This window comes from Protopterus annectens, chromosome 3.part0 (genome assembly GCF_019279795.1).
Source record: "Protopterus annectens isolate FY-2018-M chromosome 3.part0, PAN1.0, whole genome shotgun sequence".
NCBI lineage: Eukaryota > Metazoa > Chordata > Ceratodontiformes > Protopteridae > Protopterus > Protopterus annectens.
In genome coordinates, this window is record NC_056731.1 from 942,890,746 (window position 1) to 942,914,466 (window position 23,721).

The following is a 23,721-nucleotide window of genomic DNA, read 5'->3' on the forward strand; positions in this document are numbered from 1 at the left end:
GAATGTATGTTCCTGGCCCTTGCTGCCCTTTTGCAGCTGTTTCCTCAAGATATCATGAAATGTGGCCTAGGCTGTGAGAATTTCTGCACAGCTGCCTGGGTCATACTGCAGAGCACCCCCTGATCTGCTAGACAGTGGAACCGTGACTGCAGCTTGCAAAAAACACATGCTTTATGATGTCTCTTCTTTGAACTTTGGCGTCATTGTATCTCTCTTCTGTTGTGTGTGCATTTCTGATGGGTGTCATAAGCCACGTTTCCAGTGCATAATCTGTATCACCTAGCAGATGAACTTGCAGAACATCACCCCTTGCAAACTTTGTGTACAGGTCAGATGTGTGCCATATGTGTGAGTCATAACTGACTGGTTGCTTGCACAAACATTGAGGATGATCCCTCGGGCATTGCAGACAACCTGGCAGCTGACTGAGTGGAACACCTTCCTGTTGATGTATGTCCTTCCCTGTTCACCAGGTGAGACTTTTATTTCTATGTGAGTACAATCTGTGGCCACCAATACTTCAGAGAGATATGCTACAGCATAAAATTCCTGCATTGTTCTTGGTGTGCATGGAAAATAGATTTACTTCCTTGTATATTGTAGCATAGCATTAAGATATTGGTGAAATATTCTGGAAGCTGATGCTTGTGACACCCCTAGTATACGAGTCTCTGGAATGTACCAGTAGCTAATATCCTTAATGCTACACGTACCTTAAGTTTCCACTGCTATCGGTTCTTCTCTATTTCTCTTGGGTCTGAGGTGGGAATGGCAGAGGTTGCAGAGTTCCTGTAGTGTTTCACTTATCAGCCCTGTATCACTCTACTATTTCAGTATCATGCAGTTCATAATATGTAAAACTGGGTCTGAACACCCTTCTTATCCTTGGACAAGGTCTACCAGCAGCATCAGCAGTATAGATTTGTGCCTGTTACACATATACATGCAAGAGAACAGCAGCAGCCCCTAACATTGCTTTTTTTCCTCTAAGTGTGATGGTGGCTGTATTCCAGAAGGTTATGATATGTATGGAAAAGGGCTACACAATCTCTACGTTGTTCCTTTGTAGCTTCTTGAATCGTTCCACCATATTGGATTGGTTCCTTAGCATGTTATTCATCTGATTATGCTGTCATTAACATACAGTGATGTTTGCCTTTGGTGGATGTACAGGTCATGTGGAGCCATTTCATGAATACAAAATGGAGTGCTGTGAAGCGCACACAATAGCAGTGTGGAAATCAGACATTCAATAATCTGCCCAATATCTAATTTTTAAACTTATAATTTTCTGCTAGTAATACTACTGTGGCTGATGTTTAAAAAAAATTTATTAGTAATGGATGCAGTGAAACAAAGTTAGTCATTAAAAAAAAAAATGTATAGGGCATGGTCAATAATTATAACTTTGTGAATGACCAAAAGAGTCAGGAGTATCAAAGAGGAAACAGTAAACTTTACTTTTCTGACCTGGTCACTTGGATTCCATGTCTTTGGAGCAGCTATAAGATTTATAAGGTTGTTTTTTTATCATTCCTGCCATCTGGACATAATATGTAGGATTGTGCATATTTTGATTTAAATTTCATTTGATAATATTTTAACTGTGGACTTCAGCGAGCAACTCCAAAACAGAGTCCCATCAGATTCAGATGGTATCCTACATAAATAACATTTTCTTTGAATCACCCACTTGGGGAGATTTGGCAGTATAACCATAAAGTTATCCTACCTGTCAACCCGTAACTGCTCGTTACTTTCTTCTACTTCTATTTTTATTTTTAAAAGTAAATTTATGTAGATTGAAGAACAATAGCCATCACTGTTCCCTATGGGGGACAGAAGGGGCTCGAACAATTTTTTTCTAGTGATGTTTGCTAAGTGTTTGTGCTTTGAACACCAACGATTCATGAAATCTTGGCATTAGATCAGTGTAGCCTTTCACAGGGATATGCGTACAACTGATGAATAGTCTGTGGTAGAAGAGCACCTGTTTTTGAAGATTTCTTGTATGTTATGATAAGTACCTCATGTGGAACCATAGTTTTACTAATGTTCCTAGCAGAAAGTCTGTGGTAATCATCTCTGAAGGTTTTGATATGTGTGAAGGCCTAAGGCCTTCTTCATCCTAACTGATTTAATTATCCTTCAGCCATTTAGCTGTGCTATCAGCATTGAAATGAGATGAACTGTTTCCTCTTAATTATGGCTGTACACACATTAGCCCTAAATACAAATGCACTTTGTATACCCATCACCTGCTGAAACATCTGTAGAGTTTATGGAAGTCTGGTCATTGCAAATACAGCACTCAAGGTCTCAGTGATCAAAAGCTGCATATGACTACATCTGTATATATTCTTAGATTTCTGTGGGTTTAACTACACTTCTATAAGCATTGTTAGATTCAGTCTGGGACAGTGCCTTACATTTTTTACTTGCATAATAAGATTGCATTGACGACTGGAGATATTCACTGTTGCCACAGACCCAGCAACTCTCCAGCAACTATTCCCAGCAGCTACATATTGAGTTACACCGAGAGTCTGAAAAATCATACAGTGCATTGTACTTACTGTAGTGAATAGGATGCATGCTTGTTTTCAAGCCTAGGTAGCCCAACAAAACACACATTCTTTCAGTTTTGCAGTACATGTTACCTAATATTTACCAAAGTTCTTGTTTAGAGACTGCTTGTAATACTGCATCATCTGCATGTAGCAGCCTTGTCGATCTGCTCCTCCAACCTGTTTGCTAATGTAGTGCATCACCATTATGAACAAAAGTGTGTTCAGGGTTGAAAATTGATGCACACCCACTACCACCGGGAACCCCTTCTGAGGCCATACACTGTTTGTACATGTCACTGAGTCCTTGTACATAGCCTGCATTAATTCCGTCAGTGTTTCCAAGACTTCAGACCATCACAGGACTGCTCAAATTGACTTTCTCGGGACCTTGTCATATGCTTTCTCCAAATGTAAAAATGCCCAGTTTGACTGTTTCCTCATCTCTGTATTCTTCTCAACAATCTGTTTCACTGCAAACATCAGCTCAGTTGTGCTGCATCCTGATCTGAAGCTGAACTGCTCATCTCTCATTTACTTTCTACTACTCTGTGTATTTATCTGTCTCCCTCTCCAGTACTTTCACAACTGTGGGCAGTACAGAGGTATCAATCTACTGTCACACTGCATAAATGTTCCCATTGTTCTTATACACTGGCACTAGAGTGCTTATTCTGCAGTCATTTGGGATACACCTTTCTCTCCATACAGCTATTAGTACTCACTGGAGCCATTTTTCCCCTAAATTGTCCAAAAATGTTGATCATATCTGCTGTGACCTCATCTGAGCCTGCTGCTTTCCCTGACTTCATTTTCCTTAGTGCTGTTCTTACCACCTCTAGGGTGGGCTCCTCCTCATCTTTTATCATAGGCTGTGTCTGGGGTAGTGCAGCCTCTGTAGGATTTTCTTCTTTCAGAAGCTGCTGTAAGTCCTCTTTCCATCTGTGTTTTATGTCCTGTGGACTGGTGAGCAAGTTGATGCAGGCATTCTTTATGAAAAGTGTATGAGTATTATTTTTATGGTTTTGCTGTGCAACTTGATAGAGTTTTGGTGTGACATCTGCCGAGTCACTTTCCAGAAATTGGTAGAGTGCCTCTGATACTGTATTCTTTGTTGTGACTGCTTTCTTAGCCTGGCCCATCTTTTCCGAATCCAACTTTTTCCTGCACTTCTGTCATTTTTATAACTTCCTGGACTAATGCATTCCACCAACAGCTTTCCTTGTGTACCTTACTTCCATACCTGTCTTGGCTGCATATCTGTTATGTAGTCCTCACAACTGCTGTTTTGCAAAGCTGCCATTTTTCTTTAACTATTTCCTTTTTACCTGAGGTGCTGCAGCACTGAGTGTTTCCTTGAACTCTTGTGCATTTGCTCCAGTCAATTTCTAGGTCTTCAGCTCAGTCATTGCTGACTTTAGATCCTTCTCTGTCCACTCTTTAGACCTGGTTGTGGCCAAAAGTGTTTAGGTTGTGGATAGCTTGTTTCTCTAGGAATGATTTTGCTATATGTCCCTTTACCCCAATGCCTTTTTTTTATACCTAGGAGAGTAAATCTGCTTGAGTTACATGTTGGTCATTCTTGTATCAGAACTTTTGTTTTAGAATCTGCTTTTACATTTTTTTTATTAATTTCAAATTCTAGTCACTTTCCAAAAATTTACTCTCCATGTTTTGTTTCTTGGGATTCCACCTTCCAAATTTAGAAACACTTGTTTATTTATTTATTTTGAGGTGCCTGTTAGAAAAACAGAATATTTTCAGAATGCATGACTTTTTATTCTATATTTGTTGGATAGTATACAACTCTGGCCCATGTGGGGCATTTCCTGGTGATTTGAGGGGTGTACAGTAAGCAGTCAGAGCAAAACATGCATCATGTACGATGTATTGCTACAAGCAAAGTTTCTGTAGCTAAGCTAACAGTGTTAAAGTTATAAACAGTTTAGGATCACTTTACATTTTTGAATTAAGATGCTGTCACAAAATGTTCAAGATGTACAATTTAGTTATTGGAAGAAGAGGGAAAGGTGAAAAAGGAAATTACTTTTACAGTTGAGCTGGTTGGGTTGAAGTAAGAGGGATGAGAGTGCAGAGGTCAGTATGGTTTTAGTATGGATGGTGAATGTGAATGGGTTAAGAACAAGAGTGCAGTGTATGGCTTGAATAAGATACAAAAAATGTTGAACGATTTAGGTTACGGCACTTGGGAAACTTGCTTCTTTGTGAAGAAATGTTTTAGTTGCTTAAGAAAATCTTGGTAGGAGGAAAGTGTCTTAATTTTTAATGTGTGGGAGTCCCATTTATAGGAGGATTTAGCTGTGGTCTGTGGTAGGAGTAATTACAGAGGGTGTTCAAATTGTCAGTAGTACATTTTTGTAGAAATATCAACATGTCATCTCCTCCACTGTCATCAAGTAGACGTGTTTTGCTCAGTTCTCGGGGGTGGGTGGGGATACTGTCCCAGACTGACTGTTAAATTTAATTAGGAAATACTTTTGGTTTATCCTCTTGGTGATTTTTGCCCTCTGAAGTCAAAGCTTTTTTTTTTTATAAAGAAGAAACATCTTTATGAAATTATCGCATATGACATAGACAATCTTACATTTATATAAATGGGGAAAAAAACATATTGACTCAATTCCAATTGCAAACATTTATACATTACGAACCACATTAATGCAGTTGTAGTTGCAAACATTATACATCACTTATAAACTATCCAGTCATTATCAGTCAAACATTACATAGGTCATTCAGATCTTTCCCTTTTTTAAACCTCGTTCCTCCTCTGCATGTATTTTTTCACACATTTCCCATTTTTTCCTATGCAATTTGTTCCTACCCTTTTCTAAAGATCCCATTTCTAATTGTTTTATCTCTGTTACTGTATTTACTACTTCTAGTAAAGTTGGTTTAGGCTTTGATTTCTCTTTTGTAGTAATTGCTGTTTTGGCAGCCACCATAATTAGACTCGGCAACATCTTACTCTCTCTAGGCAATTCTGATTCTGTTTCATAGCTCAAAAAAATCATTTCCTTAGTTACACCAATTTGCTCACCCTGTATCTCTGACAAAGCAGTCTGCAGGAAATCTTTAAAGTCTACCAGCTTATTACATTCCCAGAAAATATGTTCCCAGTTACCTCTTTCTTCCCTCCCCATCACAGCTCCAACATTTGCTGTCCACCTGAGGAAAAATTCTTTGGAGTCTATTTGGGGTATAAAATACCTGGGTCTGTATCACTTTAGTGAAAAATGTAATCCTCAAATAACTGTTTGTTGAACACTAACCGTCAAACTTCGTCCATCGAACATGCATTTAATTGAAGTTTTAACAAGGGAAAAAATGCTTGGCCAACCTACCCACCGTCACAAAAATCACAAAATTTAAAACTACCCCAGGTGGCGGGCTGCACCCCCTACACCCTCCCTAACTAAATATATCGACTCCGAGATCACACTACAATGGAGAAAGGACAAATTCCCAATGATGGACAATGTTTTTCCTCTTGGATAAACTTTGATTAAATGCACATTCGCTGGATGAAGTTTTTGATGGTTAGTGTTTGACAAATAGTTATTCGAGGATTCAGCTTTTCATTAAACTGATATAGACCCAAAATACATGTGTAAACTCTTCCAAGCAAAGATTCTAAATCTTCTAGACTTTGTCGTGCATTTGGGAGACATACATATATCCCCCATTCTTTCTTTGTGAATTGCTTATCCAGTCTCTCTTCCCAATCCTTTCCAACTTCCTCCAATTGATTCTTAGAGTTGTCATGCAATATTTTATACGCTGTATAAATTATTCCTTTTTTAATGGCAACTTTTTTTCTAGATTCTACTAAAAACTCTACCAGTGCTGGTCTTTCATTTAGGACCCCCTATTTCTTTCTATTTGCCTATTCTATGATATTCAATCCTTGACAGGGATGGCAATCTCTAACCTGCAGACCAAATAAATTCTTATCATCTTCCCATTCTATTACCTCTCCCTATCTAGTTATTTTCTCCCAGTATCTTGGCTCCTTTGCCATATGTTCTTCATGTTTCACTGTTGCAGTCATTACATTTGGGCTATCTGCTTGCAGTAGCCCTCAGTCGGCCTGATTAACAAAGTCTTGGGTCCTGCGTCAGTTGCTGTGCCGTCTTCCATGGCATCAGGTCGTCAGGGGTATAAAGCATGCAGCCGACGCCATTACATCAGTCTTTCTTGCCATGCAGTGCCCGAAGCAGAAGCAGTTCGCAAGTGCCAGGTCAGCTGACACCTGAAATTTTTGTTTTCGAGTTTCAGAACTGAAGTCTTCAACTAAAGCTAAGTACCCCGTTGGGGAAACTTTTTCTTGCTCCTTCCGATGTCAGTAAAAATTAATAATTGCATTACTTGTGGAAAGCAAATACCTCACAAAGGTTTTCATTCGTACTGTATTCCTTGCCTAGGCCCCGACCACGACGTACCTTGTTGTCGGTTTTGTGCTTTATTTAATCTGCACACCATCCGTCTTCGGTATATTTATGCCTCTAAATATTTCAGTTCTCAGTTTAATTATCCATGAAATGTCGGTTAACCATCCAACTACCGGGATTCCGAAAAAAATGCAAAGATAAAGACAGAGACAGGCTGCCGAGGTCCAAAGTTGCCAACGACGCTTCTCCTAAGCCAGTCACCAGTTCACCGGTACTCGGTGAGGCGCTTTTGCAGCCCCTGATACCTGCTCCATCTGACTCGCAGGCCTCTACTGAGACCCATACTGAGTCCAGTATGCCGCGAGATGCTTCAACTGTGGAACCTGCGGATGTCTCTACCTCTGATGGGTCCGTTGCCGCTGTGCAGGCACCGGCTTCTGAGGGTGTATTCAGGCCTACGGACTTGCATATTAAACCAATGCCTCCTTCTTCATTTAGGCCAAAATCTCGAGCCATGCCTTAAGAAACCAACACCCAGGCCGCATGCTCAGGCCTCTATGTCTAAAAAACAAATGATAAAAATGGCTGAAGATCTTATAACTCTAATCAGGGGAAGCCACCCCCCCCCCTTCTAAGAGACCTAGGACTGAAGTTGTTTATGAATCTTCTGACCAGGATTCTGATTTTTCTGATTCTCCTGATGATCTGGATTTGCCCTTATCTACTTATGAGGATTCTGATGCAGAGGACTCTTTTTCCCTCTGCTTCCCATCCAGAGGATTTTTCTTTTGGTGAGACCTTACATACTTTAAGGGAGCATTTCCACTGGGAAGGCCAGGATTTTTCTGATTCAAAAAAGAGGCTTAGGGATTTCTTACTTAGCTATACCTCCTGTACTAGACATTGTTGATGATCCCTTTTCAGAATCTAGTTTGGCCCCTGATTCTTTGCCTCCTGCTCCCAGAAAACCTGACAGATATTACAGGGTTCCTGATTCACACAAGTTCCTTTTTAAAAATCCTATTGCTGATCCAGAAACTATTTCACAGGGACCCAAGGGCATTAAGGCTTCTACTGATAAAAATCCTACCCCCTCTGATAGAGACTCCAGGGCGCTGGGTACATGGGGTAAGAAGGTTTACACTTCTGCATCCTTGGCCATTAGGGCTTTGAACTACCAGTTTCATATGTTAAAGTATAGACAACATGTTATTGGATTGCTTAAACAGAAAATGATGTTGATTCCTGACTGTGCTGAAAGTAAAGAATTACAGGATTTAATGCATTCTGCTGAACAGGTTGGAAAACATACTTTGCAATGTGGATTTGATTCATTAGAGGCCTCTTGCAGGGCTGCTGTTACTGGGTCTGTGTTTAGAAGGCATGCTTGGCTTAAGGAGCAATCTTTGCCTGATCATGTTAAAGCTAAATTTTTGGATGCTCCTTTAAATCAGGACCGCCTGTTTGGCAGCAAGGCTGAGGAAGTTCTTAAAAAGATGGAAGATAAAGCTAAATCTATGCAAACCGTTAAAGATTTCTTACAAGTTCAGCCTCCTAGATTTAGTAGGCACTGGCCCTCTAAAAATCGGTCCTTTCCAGCCCCTTCCAGGTCTTCTCAAGCCAAACCCAGACACAGCAGAAACCCCAGGTTTCAGTCCCAAGGGACACACAAAACTAAGCCGTGGGGGGTTTCCACACCAAAATCTGGGAGTAGTAAGACTCCCTCCTATGGAAAACTCTCTCAATGACTTGCTTTTAAAACTTCCAAGCACTTCCCAACTGAATGCTCCTTTAGGCAGAAAGATTGATCTGCAGGCCAAAAACTGGGAACTCATTACCCAGGACAAATGGGATACAGATTTCACTTCCACACATTACCAACACCAAGCGGGTGGCCCAAAATCAAGTACTCTCTCTCTCTTAAGCATGGGGGCTATTCAGTTGGTACCAGAAGAGGAAAAGGGACAAGGTTTATATTCAAGACTTTTCCTGGTACCCAGAAAAGGTAGTACATAGCGTCCTGTCTTGGACCTTTCTACTCTAAACACCTTTCTGGGGATTCCAAAATTCAAGATGCTGACTCTTCACCAGCTGCTTCCTATGCTAGGCAAAGATGCATGGTTGGCACCACTAGACTTAAAAGAAGCATACCTGCACATCCCTATCAGGGAGTCTTGCAGAAGATACCTACGCTTCAAATCGGGCTACATGCATTATCAGTTCTCTGCACTGCCCTTTGGCTTATCTACTGCACCCAGGGTATTTACAAAGTGCCTAGCTCCAGTCATTGCATTTTGCAGGCAAAGAAATATTCAAATATACCCATAACTGGACGATTGTCTAATTCAGGCAGAAAGCCAAGACATTCTTGTGAATCATCTGGCCTTTGTTCAAAGGGTACTGTCTGGGGTTCACCATAAATGAAAAGAAATCACACCTGGTGACCTGTCAACAAATTATATTCCTGGGAGCAAGCTTGAATACAACTTCCCAGATGGCTTTCCTCACGCCAGAGAAAATGGTTTCATTTGACAACCTACTTCAAACAAGTGGCCACAAAAACCCAGCTATCTGCAAGGCAAATACTGCAAGCCTTGAGGTTCATGGCCTCCTGCATTCTTCTAATTCCATATGCAAGACTGCATATGAGGAAACTGCAGTGGTATCTCAAAAGCCTATGGTGTCAACATCTGCAGGATCTAGAAGCAAGGATTCCTATCATACCTTGCCTACACCTAGAATTCCTTTAGTGGGCAGAGGCTTGCCACCAAAACAGGGGTCTACCATTCACATTACCCCCTGCTGCCCAAGTCTTAGCAACAGATGCATCAGACTATGCATGGGGGGGCTCACCTGGCAGGGAAGTGCATTCAGGGCAAATGAAACCCAAGTCAAATGCACCTGTACATAAATCAAAAGGAAATGTTAGCTGTACAGAATGCTCTGACAGCCTTCAAGGACCACATTCTTCCAGGACAACTTATGGTAAAGACGGACAACACCACTGTCATGTGGTACATAAACAAGCAGGGGGGTACACATTCTTACCCCCTTTGCAGACTAGCCATGGCATTGTGGGACACAGCCTTGAGCTACCAAGTGAATCTACAGGCTCACTTCCTGCCAGGAAAACTAAATACACTGGCAGATGGACAAAGCAGAAACCTCATGGACCCACACAAGTGGAATCTGGAACCAAGGATTTTCAACATGTTGACAAGCAAATGGGGGAGCCCAGATATAGACCTGTTTGCCACCCCCAGAACCATCAACTGGACACATTTTGCACAAGGATTCCCCACAAGCTAGCTTGGAAAGTGGATGCTGTATCCTTCAGCTGGAAAAACCTATCGGTTTATGCCTTTCCTCCTCTGCCTTTGCTCTCCAAGGTACTACTAAAGATCGAACAGGACAAGCCAAGGACGATTTTAATTGCACCAGACTGGCCTCACCAACACTGGTACCCACTCTTGCGCAGTATGTCATGTTTGGCTCTATGGCACCTGCCTCTGACTCCTTCCCTGTTGTCTCAGCAGGAGAACCAGATTCTGCACCCTCAGCTGCAAACCCTGAACCTAGCAGTCTGGCTAATTACCTAATCTCTCCTTTACCATCCCTCAGTAAATCAGTGATGGATGTCATTTTAGAGGCAAGGAGGCGTAGTACTAGAAAATCTTATGCTGCAAAATGGAAAAGATTTTGTGCCTGGAACCAATCTCAAGGAGTGAATGCAGCAGTGCCCAATGTACCTCAGATTCTACAATATTTGACTGAGATGCTTCATAAGGGCTTGTCCTTTTCCTCCATCAAAATTCATGCCTCAGCCATTTCAGCTCATTGTAGCACGGAGCCTCCCCTCTTCTCTCACCCACTGCTCAAACAGTTCCTCAGAGGGGCCAAAAATTTAAGGCCACCCAGGAGAGCTCCAACCCCATCCTGGGATCTTAACTTTGTCTTGGAGAAACTCACTCTTCCTCCTTTCGAGCCAGCTGTTACTGCAAATTTAAAATTTCTTTCCTGGAAAACAGCTTTACTTTTAGCAATCACTTCTGCAAGAAGGGTTTCTGAATTGCAGGCCGTTATGGAAGTGGAACCTTTCATGTGGACATGGTGTCCCTCAGAACCAATCCCTCCTTCATGCCCAAGGTGGTATCCAGTGTGGCTCTTAATCAGTCCATTCATTTGCCTATATTCTTTCCTAACCCACAGAACAAAGGGGAACGGATACTGCACTCTTTAGACGTCCACAGACAGCTTAGATTCTATTTGGACAGGACTAAACCTCAAAGGAAATCTGTACAACTGCTTGTGGCATTTGCTACAGGGACAGAGGGGAAAGCTATTTCAAAACAAACTATTTCTGCTATAAGCACCATGGAAAACCTATCCCACAGGGCATCAGACCCCATTCAACCAAGGCTGCATCTACCTCTACAGCCTTTCTCAGGGGCATCCCTACTAGGGACATCCTAGAAGCTACTACCTGGAGTTCTGTACATACTTTCAGCAAGCATTATCATTTTCCAATTTTCTCTAAATCCAGAGCTGGTTTTGCCACTGCAGTCTTGCAGGGCCTTATAGCTGATCCTAATTCTATTTAAATTCCTCCTCCTGACCTTAGCTTTGGGAATCTACCCAAATGTAATGACTGCAACAGTGAAACACGAAGAACATAGTACAGTTGTGTACACTTACCATAAATGTAGATGTTCAAGTGTATTCACTGTTGCAGTCCTGGTTATGCTCCCTCCAGCCCCCTTTCTTCTTTTGGCTATACCTCTACCCTTACTTACTATGCTCTAAAAGCTTTTTGATGTATTTGATTTTTTGTTGAAGGTGTATCCTTGTATTTAAAGATTTAAATGCTTCCCTTTAGGGGGACACCTGACATCTGGGGCAAGAAAAACTGATGTAATGGCATCGGCTGCATGCTTTATGCCCCTGATGACCTGACCTCATGAAAGAAGGGACAGCAACTGACGCAGGACCTAAGACTTTGTTAATCAGGCTGACTGAGGGCTACTGCAAGCAGATAACCCAAATGTAATGACTGCAACAGTGAATACACTCTAACATGTACATTTATGGTACGTGTACACAACTGTACTATTTCTCTAATAAATTCAAGCCCCTTCTTGCCTATTGTCTGTATCCGTAATTGCAGTCATCCTTATCAGCAGTCACCTTTCCCCATTCCCATGTTGACTTAGTACTTGGAATACTTTCTGCTACTTTAACAGTTATACAGAATATTGTATTCATATTCTCCTTAAAGGTCTGCATCCAAAATCCTAACCTCTCCTTGTTTCTTGAGCCCCCCCCCCCATTTTATCATAGTCTCTTTCCACTTTGAATTATAGTTTTCTGCTTGTGCTATGTATATGAGCCTTAACAGTGTTACTCTGAAACACTCCTACAAATCGGGCCATTCCAGTCTGCCTTGTTTAGTTGGAAGAATTTGCTTATCCCACTTGACTCTTGCCATCTTCCCCTCCCAGATAAAATCCTTCAGTTCTTATTAATTCCACAACTTCTCCTCTGTTTGATAAAAATATGCCTGAGACTATATAAGACTAAAGGGACTAAAAACATTTTAACTGCTTGTATCTTACTATCAATATCCATATAATACAACTTATATTGTCTCAATTTTTATATTATCTTTTGCTTAGTCTCTTCACACATATCCTTAGCTGCCTACACTGGCATCATTTTTAATCTATACTCCTAAATACTTCATTTTTATCATGTCCCCATAAAATGGATTTTGCTGAAGCAATTTGTGTGTGGGTACATAATTTACCGCTATCGCGTTTGTTTTCACTTCATTAATTTTGTATCCCAAAAAGATCTGAAACTGTCTCAATATGTTCCACAACACTGTAATGTCCCTTTCTGGTTTTGTCATGTATAAAATATAATCTGCAAATAGAGCCAGCTTTTCTTGACTGCCATACCAATTTTATCCTTGAATTTCTGAGTCCCTTATTTTCTTTGCCAGTAGTTCTAAATATAATGCAAATAACAAAGGGGAGAGAGGACACCCCTGCCTGGTTCCTCTGCTCAAAGTGAAATTATATTAGACAAGACCCCCACCCACTTTGATTTTTGCCTCTGATCCATCATATATTCTCCTAATCAACTTTATAATGTTATCTGGGAATGCAAATGCTTCCATTGCCCTATACATAAAGTCCCAGCTTACTGTGTCAAATGCTTTCTCAGCATCCAGACCCATGAGCAACAGTGGTATTTTCTTATATTTTGCTTCCCTCTAGATCATTGTTTTGTTTAATGTTGTCAAATATTTGTTTCCCCTCCACATAACCACATTGCTCCATATCTATCGATTTTGCCAACTTCTGCAGGATCTCTTATCTTCCTTGTTACAGGCTCCCTAAGCTTGTTGACAGCCCTTTCTACTTTTGTCTGAGTCGTTGTGCTAAAAGTTTTTGTACTGTATCAAAAACCATTGCTCAACAGCAGTCTTTCTAAATTCATGCATATTATCAAGATAAACCCTTATCTGTTTAGCATTCTGCAGTTGCTTTAGACATAATAACCAGGAAAACAGCAGACCACAATAAAAAGAAGAGGAGAAATTCTTATTGCACCAGATATCCACACTTTATTGTTAAGCGCCTTTATCCGTAAAATTGTAACAGGACTTCTTCAGAACAATCCTTAAATTACCCACACTTCCCTTATATACACTTCTAAAACACTAATTAACAATTAATCAATCAAAGTATCATTTGACAGCAAAAGACATTTAAAATATAACACAAGTAGATAAAAGCGTACTGGGTGAATGTCTTCAATAAAAAGTCCCATAAAACACACATATTTTTTCAGCTTTAAAATACTTGTAATGCTAGTGTATTCATTCAGTCCAGGAAATTCTGTATTGTTGTCTTAATTGCCAACGAACCTCACTTGCCTCAAGATGTTTTGGAACTACCCTGCCATGTTGTTCATAAATAATCTGCTGAACTATTAGAAATTTAAAAGTATGGTCAGTGTATTTCTCTGTGTGTCTGCTCAAAGCATTAGTTTTTACCTTCTTAGAAATATCAGACACATGTTCGTATATTCTACTTCTGAAATTTCTAGAAGTCTTCCCCACATAGATGGCAGGGCAGAACAAACTTTGCAATATATATAACATTTTTTGAACAGCAGGTGTAATGTGAATGTATATCTATTCTAAAATTATTTAACAAAAAAATTCTTTGTTTCCAAAATGTATGAACATGGTTTGCATTTACCGCAGATCTCCTCTCAGGTGAAACTGGTTTAAGACTGGGCGATCGGCTCCGAAGAGGTTCCACTATAATTGGAGCTGACGTCAGTTCCACCAATACCGACACTTCCTGCGGCCCCGAGGACAGTGGAGCCGAGGAGGTCGAAGCAAGTTTTGTGACTTTCTCCGGTGGCTCTGAGGAGACTGAAGGAGCCGGAGATCTCTTTTTTGACTTAGGGGACTTAGATTTAGAACTGGGAGAAGAATCCATGGCCTCTTCAAATGAGGGTTTCAAGAGTCCCTTTAAAATCAGCTTATTCTTTCTTTCTTTCTTGGAGCACTCTGGGACTAAAAGCATGGCAGAAGTACATAACTTCTTGTTTTAGTTTTAGAAGTGTATATAAGGGAGGTGTGGGTAATTTGAGGATTGTTCTGAAGTCCTTTTACAATTTTATGGACAAAAGTGCTTAACAATAAAGTTTGGATATCTGGTGCAATAGACGTTCTCCTCTTCTTTTTATTGTATTCTGCAGTTGCTCATCTTCCTGTTCTGTGGGATTCTCCCTATTTTGCAGTACTTTAACATTTGTGAGTCTCTCTAAATAATGTGTGTTTATTTCTTAACCATATCTCCCTTTCTTTTATTTCCACCCTATTTTTAAACTCCACTTTAATTCTATCCAACTTCCTATCTATATTTTCAGAAGAAATGTATATCTTCTCTAATAGCACTTAAATTTCCTCTACCCAGTCCTTAAATTCCTCTGTTTTCAACAGATAGGTGGGAAAATACCAATGTCTCATTTTTTCTTAATTACCCTGTGTTTTTATTTTAGTTATTATTGGTACGTGATCTGAAATAGTTATTGGGTGCGTATCAAGACCTTTAATTAAATGCACTTGTTCATAGATTGGTACTAGGCTATCGGCCCTAGGGCCTATACAAGCCTAGCCATAACAATTCCCTGGCTATTTCTTCCCACACTATTTACTTCCCTGGACCCCTGTCTAGCAGGGCGACTGACGTGATCCCTGGGGTGAATTTCCTTTCGCCCATCCAGTCACCAAGGTTCCTTTTGAAGAGGGCCAAAGAGGTGATCTGCTTGACATGTATGGGCAGTCTATTCTAGAGTCTGGGGAGTCTCTGGGTTAGGAACCTATCCCTCCAGCATGTTTTGTTTATTGTGATGACAATGTTTAGATCCCTGGAGCATGTGGCTCTGAGGGATTGGTATTTCTTTAAGTGTAGCATGTCCAACAGCTCTGGGTCTGACATGGCCTTGTATGTTAAGCAGAGATTGCCTCTGAGTAGACGATATGCAACAGAGTATAGCTGGAGTTTTTTAAGGCGGTCAGCACAGGGCATCTGCTTTAGGCCTGTGATTCTTTTAGTGAGGTATTTCTGCGGCCTTTCCAGTTGTTGCAGATGTCTTGAGAGGTACATACCAAATGGGACATTGTATTCTATAATGGGTCTAATGAGGGATGAGTACAGTGGGACAATGACCTCCTTTTTTTCTGGATGAAAAGTCCTTAGTGATGAGGTGTGCCACATAGAAGGATTTCCTGACTGTTGTGGCGATGTGGTTATTGAAGGTGAGACCACCGTCCACCTGTGTCCCTAAGTCTTTTATCACACTTTTGGTGTTTAGTGTACTGCCACCTATGTGGTAATTCACGGGAATATGTTTTTCCCAAAGGAGATAACTGTACATTTCTTGGCATTGAGCTTGAGTCCATGGCTCTGTGAAATGTAAATTCTGCCTAGCCTAGCCCAGTTTTTGTATCTTGGAGAGTAATATGTAAATTCACTGTAAACTCCTAGTACTGAATTCACCTCTTCCATGCCAAATATTTTCATAAATTTCATCAAAAACCGACCTTCCTTTATTATATTCCCCTTCTGGGCTCCCCAAGCACATTTTCACTTTTGCAGATTAAATTCTACTCCCCACCTATAAGTAATATTCCTTGTTGAAAGCTGATTATTTCTCCCAGAATTTTCTTAAAGTCTATTATAGCTGTTTTTGGTGGAATATAAATATATGCCAGTGTAATCCCCCTCCCTTGTTAGTAGCCCCTTACCACTACAAGTATACCATTATTATCTTTTTTATTTTCTATCATTATTGGATCTCCTCGTGCAAGTAATATAAGTACTCCTCTTTTCCTTTGCCTGAAAACCTTTCTGTATCAAATTCATATGTTCAATTCTTTCCAAGTGTGTCTGCTGTAGCATAGCTGTTTGCATCCTACATTTTTAAATATAGTTCACTACTCTTTTTATATTTATTTTTGATAAATTGACATCTAAAGATATTACAGACAGTGTCATATTCTTAAAAAATATTATTCTCACCTTTTGCAGTATGTATAGGAGCTCCTTTGTTAAATGTCTAGTTCCAGCTTTTGTGTTAAGTGCATTTGCTGTTTGGTAGGTTACTGTTTTATACAGTTGTTAATTGTCATCTACATTTGAGCCTATATCACTTCTTAAAAAACTTATTTTATAGCAAACCATCAAAAATACCATCAATACCCTCCTAAAACCTATTAACTTAAGAACACACAAAACTATGTACATCTTCAAATATTGAAGTTTTACCCTCCTAATAGGAACAGATGTTATAAACTGACAGTCACACGTACAGACTTGAGATAACCTAAACAAAAGGTGAGCCATGCTAAGACTCATTGTACATCCTGTGCTTCTAAGTGCTGTCTGGCTTTGTCTTACCTTCATAGCTGTCTCAGCTGGGAAGACACTTGAATGCGTTCAGAAAACATTTTCTCCAAGCCATTTCTCTCTGTTTGTTTCCTAGAGACACAAGAAGCAGACACAAAACTACTAGTCTTACATTTATTTACTAGAAAAAAGCTTTATAATATTCAGTATTTTTAATTTACTTGCTTTGTCTTAAAAAGTGTTAATAGATTAAGCCAAGAGCCTTAACCCAGTCATTTCCTTATACAAGAATGAGAAAAAACACATTTTTTTCTTTTGTCATGCTGTTTTGACCAGATTTTTCTTTTTTACATTGTAGTACCTATGTTTCTTAAAACTGAACAAGGAGAAAGAGAGAAGTGAGAAGAAAAAAAACAGGAGCACCTGTTTATATTAATAACTGAGAAAACTTTACTTTATAGCATGCAAAATCATGCACTATTAAAATAATACCATTCAGAAAAAAGTTTGTTTTACTTAGTTAACTTATCCTCTTCACCTCTCATGAGTATTTTTATGAACATTAATGGCATGAAGTAGGGTGTATGCTTTAGAGTCTCGTACAGGTTTACCAAATTCGGAGTCCAGTATTTCCAGACTTTCTTGTTCTGTCAAGTTTCACAAATATAATTATTGCGTTGTAATCCCACATTTGTCAATTTCCAAGTTACTGGTTTTATTCATGTTCATCTCCATCTCCTAAATATTGTCTCTACTTCATTTTCAACATATTCTCAATTCTTCTAGTTGACTCTTGTGCTTTTTTCCTTCTCTCAAACATTTCCATTGAAACACTGGAAGAGGTTTTATGGGCACAGTCTTTCTCTGGTCTTTATTACCAGAAGAACAAGAAGCAGAATCTCCATTTGTTTCACATCTCACGTTTTGTTGGACAAAGTTTTTTGTATTTCTTCCTTAGCATGTACTTTATGAAAAAAATACCACCAAAACAATAAAAAGGTACTTTGGGGTGCAGATGAAGAAACCAATAATGAACTACTTCCACTCTATGCAAAAAGGCTTTATTTTAAAACAGTGCACACAACCACAAAATGCTTAACTTTTTCACCTCGTTTTTCATCCTTGTCTATCAGACTTCTTCAGATGAACTACCCGCCTACTTCTCTCCTTCTATTTAAAACATTTTTAATAAGTTGTCAATTAAATCTTAATTCAATTAAAAACAAATTGACCCTTTCAGAAGAAGAAACAAACTTATTAACAAGCCACATACATACCTACACAGGGCTTCATAAATAAAAACTGACACAATTTTATCCTGTCATACTACCTATCCAGAAAGTGTAATCTAGCAGCTCTAATTCTCAAAACTGGGGCTAAAGAAATATTTTTGTTTAAACCTGGGGGGTTGTTTGTTTCCAGAATTAACTCCCAGTATAATTCCTGATATTTATTTTTTTCCCATTGTCCACCTGTGACATCCTGCCTAATTTCCTCTAGAACAAAAAACAAAAATGTACGTTTAATACATTTTAAAGTATGTCTGTAAAGAGCATTATTGATGTCCTTTGTTCTGATATCAGTATTCTGTGGTGCTGAGATTTTACTACTTCTGACCATTAGTTGTTTTTGTTTTCACAGATATATGTATACATTCACAACCATAAGTAATTTACTGTTTGGACAGTAGAGGGTAACATTTTCTAAATATTTTTACACAGAATACAGAGTTAAGGAACTATTAATTTTAGGTTCAGTGCTTTTAATGATTTTTGTTTATGAAAAAATAATTTTATAATACATTTATATTTATGCATTTTAGAATCTGTAGGCAGGTAGGATTAGCAAGTTAAGTGTGTTTTTTTTTTTTATGAAAGGGTTAATTTGTTCAAAAGTTCATAGGTTGGTACTAGGCTATTGGCCCTAGGGTCTATACATGCCTAACCATAACAATTCCCTGGCTATTTCTTCCCACAATATTTACTTCCCTGTTTTAATTGAATTAAGATTTAAGTGACAACTTATTAAGAATGTTTTAAATAGAATGAGAAAAGTGGACGGGTAGTTCATCTGAAGAAGTCTGGTAGATACAGACAAAAAACACAGTGAAAAAAGTTAAGCAGTTCATGGTTGTGTGCTTTTTAATAAAGCCTTTTTGCGTAGAGGGGAAGCAGTTTGTTACTGGTTTCTTCATCTGCACCCCAAAGTACCTTTTTATTGTTTTTATGGTGTTTTGAATTGTGATACTGTTTTCCATACAGCAGTTTTTCATGAAAAAAATAATTTTGTCCCTCCAGGGACAAATATTTTTTTTAATATAGCTGGGTACAGCAGTTTGAATTTCACTATTATTGTTTCTCGACATTTTCTGACTAATGGAATAAATGTAATCCTCTTCTGCCTGGTGTACAATAAGTACTAATTCTCCACAAACACTCTGCTATCTCCCACTTTTAGTACTTTGCCCTTCTTTCACAGTTTTGCCAGAATCAACTCCTTCTCCTGGTAAGATTGCATCTTTACTATTAAAGATCTAGGTCTCCTTGCCAGGTTTGGCGCATACACACAATGTGCCCTTTCAGTTAACAATTCCTGTTGTGGAATATCAGTCCAGTTGCTTTTGAACTTTTATAAAATTAATACATTCTGTTCCTTTCAGCTTCTCTGGTACAGCAGAGAATCTCCAGATTTCCATACATGCTCTGTCCTCTAGTTCTATTATTTTTTTTAAACATCTCTACTTGTGCAGTCCATATTCAGCTGGCTTTTTTCATTTCAACCTATGAATTTTTGCAGTTTATCACCTTACCTGAACTTATGTTTAAAGCTTCTTCCATTTTTTCTAGATTTTTGTTGTTTGAGTTGATATTCTCCATCATTGTTTCATTTTAGTCAGGTCTGTGTGCCTTATACTTTCCTCTAGGTTACGGGCTGTTGCTTGCACTGCTTTTTGTTGAACAGCTGCAGCAATTTTCACACTCAGTTTTTTTTTTTTTTTTTTTTTTTTTTTGGTAGCTGATTTTCCATCAGCTCCCTTGTATTTCTTTTTTCCTGGCATAAAGGCAATGCACTTACTAGCCTGTTACTGAAATTTACCCAAAAATTTAGGTCCACTGGCTTTCTCTGCTAAGTTTCTGTTTTCGCACTGGGAGAGCTAGAATTAAGCTGTTACTGATTTATGCAGCCATCTTGCAAGTCATAGTCAAAGCTTTTAGTATATTATTGGAGTAGTGGGCTCTTCACATACATCGTAAGACTTTGTAACAGTGCTGCTAAATGAGTAATTGCCATGCCTCTATGAAGCATGCTTTCTAATTATTTGTCCTTGTTACTGTGAGCTACATAAAATGGTGGTGTAATGGTAAGCTGTCACTTAATCTTTATGTTTGCATGTGTTAAGTAGAATTAAAACTGAAAAGAATAACAGACTGTATTTAGGATCAAAAATGTTGTGTATAGAGAAAAAGCAGAGTACAGACATACAAGTACAAGCAGAGTACAGACATGCAAGTGCATTCAAGAACTGTTAGCATTGCATTTTGCTGATATGCCAAGTTGCTTGTTAATTTTGTAATTACTATATATTTAATTATTTTAGATGTGCCAGAAATGGATATACATCAAGATGGTACCATTTATCCTGTGGTGAACATTTCTGCAATGAATGTTTTGATCATTATTACCGGAGGTGAGTAAATAGAGTCGAGGGTCAGGAAAATGCAGACTTTATCATTTGAAGAATATTCTATCTCACTAAACTGTACAGAGTAAAATATTAGGTGGTGACACTGAGTACAAGATTAAAAATAGTTGAGAAGCAGTATATTCACCACCTTTTGATCCCAGTACAGAGCCCTAAAATGCAGTTATGTAGCAAATGAAACACATTATCAAGATGAATCCATTGCTTAAGGAAAGAATACCAAGTTTAATTTGAATTTTCGTGGTTAGAAACTCCACAGTGAAACCACTAATTTGTTTTTGTTAAAAACGTGATGTATAACAGTCATTTTGATTCCCAAAAATAACAAAAAACTTGCATAAGTGTATAAACTCGGCCGTACCAGAAAGAATCAAAGGCAGAGCCCCAAGTAAAAATAAGCTGCTGTATTGGACATCCATCAACAAACTTTACAGTAAATGCAAAAAGTCGTTGTCCAAGAAAACAAAGGCAAGGCCCAACAATGGAAAAACACCTTCCTCAGGTAAATACGTGACTTGTCAAATCCTCCAAGGGCTCCTTTGAGAGAAACTTAGCAAGTACAGCCGAGGATAACCATAAGGTCTTTTACAGCTATGTACGTAACCTAGACGGTAAGACCCACGCATGTGCAAAACTATTGGCCACATACACTGACCCCACAGAGATAGCAAACCTGCAAGTGGATAGGTTTGGTGAAAATTTTACTCCTTTCCCCTCCTAACTTATAACAAACCTTCCCCCAACCCCGCTCCCCTACATATCTGAAGAGCAGGTCCTCAAAGCCTTGTCCAAGGCAAAACACACAGCCTCTGTGGGACCAGACAACATCCCAAGCTGTCTTCTAAACAGAGTAAAACATGAAGTAGCATCACCACTAAGTACCGTTTTCAATCATAGGCTAACCACAGGCTTTGTTTCTAGAGAAGGAATAGCAGCAACAGTTATTCCCATCCACAAAGGTGGCCTAGCAACAGACCCGGGGAATTACAGACCCATAAGCCTGACCAGGCTCCTCTGTAAGGCCATGGAACGTAACATTATAGACCTCATAAATAAAGACACAGGTGACTTCCAAACCCTGAATTACTACCCTGTTTGGCTTCATGAAGGGTAAATCATACCTGTTAAATCTGGTGGATTTCTTTGAAAATGTGACCAAGGCCATTGATGAGGGTAAATCTGTGCACACAACATACCTCGAACTAGAAAAGGCTTTTGACACAATCCCACATTAAGGCATTAGCGATAAACTTAGCAAATTGATTGTAAACCCCTTTGTTGTAAGATGGGTTGCCAACTGGCTCATAAACCAGACATACAGTGTCAAAGTATTCAATTGTATTTATTACTGCCTGGTAGTAACCTGATTAAAGTGTAGCTATCATTCTAAGCCTTTTGGTTTAAGCACTTTGGCTTCAGACCAGTTGTTTTACATTAAGAAGGTTTGTGGTCTGCACTGTTGTGGCAGGACAGGTATCTTACATCCTTCTAAGTTGGGAACTGCTGATTGAAAGCTCAGTGTCTGTTATTCTAAAAGTGTATTAGTTCCGGTTTAAGTACTTGGGCTTCAGGCCAGTCATTTTACATTAAGAAGGTTTGTGGTCTGCACTCTTGTGAGAGGAGAGGCTGGACTCTGCCCTTCTGAGCTGGGAATTTCTGGTTAGAGGCTTTTAATGCCTGCATATTTGAACTGTTTCTTACTGAAATTGGTGTGCCTTGTTTGCTGTCGCATAAACTAGATTCAGGCCTGCTGAATCTAGCTTTCTTTGTATAACTTGAGCACTAATCCAGGCCGTCTTTTTTGGAGAAAGTTCCCCTGCACCCCAGAGGCAGGAGTGTGCAGTTAGAACTTGTCTGATTGAAGACTACAGGAACAGGGCTCAGTTTTTTTACTGGTTAATTGGGTAATTTGTTTAAAAGCCTTTTCTGATTGCTTGTAGTCATCTAAAGCTGTTTTAAGTGTATTTTTTATGGTTTGTAGTCATTTAAAGCTGTTTTAAGTGTATTTTTTTTACTGTTTTTGCCTTATCTTTTCAAATTTTTTTTTCCTTGTTTCCCACCTTTCTAAGCTAGTATTGTCCAGTTTTCAGGCTAGTGCTGAATTCAGGGCTATGTTACACATTTTTGAATTGCCCATACCTTACTTGGATAGAAGGAGGTTTCTCTCTTCACCTGTGAGAGAGGGAGCTTTGAACAGCCATCTGTCCCTGGAGGAATGGTTCCAGCCCAGAAGTTAGTAATTTATAGGCCATTTTGGGCTAATTTCTATCTCTTTCATTTCCCTGCTGTAGAAAAATGTGTTTGCACGGTTTTGCACGTCCGGGCAGCGTCGGCTGGCTAGGGCTAAATTATTCCAGACTCCATCAAGTCTCCTCTTCAGTTTTTCCCTTGAAAGTAGTCTAGCTCTCAACCTAAGCACTTAAAAAGCATCCTACAGTCCAGCACTTGCTCAGACCTAATAGCAAGCACTAATATACCCCGACACTCGATTGCCCAGCATGGCAAGGCTCATTATTCACCCCTCACCAACCAGGTGACTAAGCAGCTCACCCTACTATTCAGGCATGACCAAAGGGCAATTTCAGGTATACTCTCCAGTCCAACTAGTGAACCTGGGTATCCTGAGACAGTGTTACAACTGCCTCATGTACACAGACAGTCCTCTCCTCCTACCACAAAACATTAACATATGCGAGAGATGCAGTTATATAGCTAAACTGGAGGCTAAGCTCTCTCCACCCAAGACTGGAACAGGCAGTCATGAGGAGAAGGTTAACACTTGCACCACACCTCCAGCCTCACATAGACATACTAAACCAGCACTGGCAAAAAAATACACATAAATACACAAAATCATACTCGGAGGCTGTAAAAAAAAACATGCAAAAGCATCAGAGACCTCCAAAGCAGATGCCCAAAAAACCTGCACCTCCTGTCACAAACCAGACAACACATAAAACACAAAATCAGTGTGCCGCACAATCACAGCCCTTAAAGCGAAATAACATACCTAACACACTAGTAATAGGTGAGACTATAGTCAGGCACGCTGACGTCCCACTCACTATACTGGACAAGGAGAAGGTTACTGTTAGCTGCCTGTCGGGAGC

At 39.5% G+C, this 23,721-nt stretch overlaps 1 protein-coding gene across 1 annotated transcript in view; it reads left to right on the forward strand.

Annotated features, from left to right (window-relative positions):
* The window catches only part of KDM1B (lysine demethylase 1B), a 1,151,880-nt gene that overhangs the window by 99,613 nt on the left and 1,028,546 nt on the right, over positions 1 to 23,721 (forward strand). Inside the window, exon 4 of the mRNA XM_044065274.1 lies at positions 20,507 to 20,596. Within this exon, the coding sequence (XP_043921209.1) occupies positions 20,507 to 20,596 (90 nt within the window). The remainder of the gene's footprint in view (positions 1 to 20,506; positions 20,597 to 23,721) is intronic.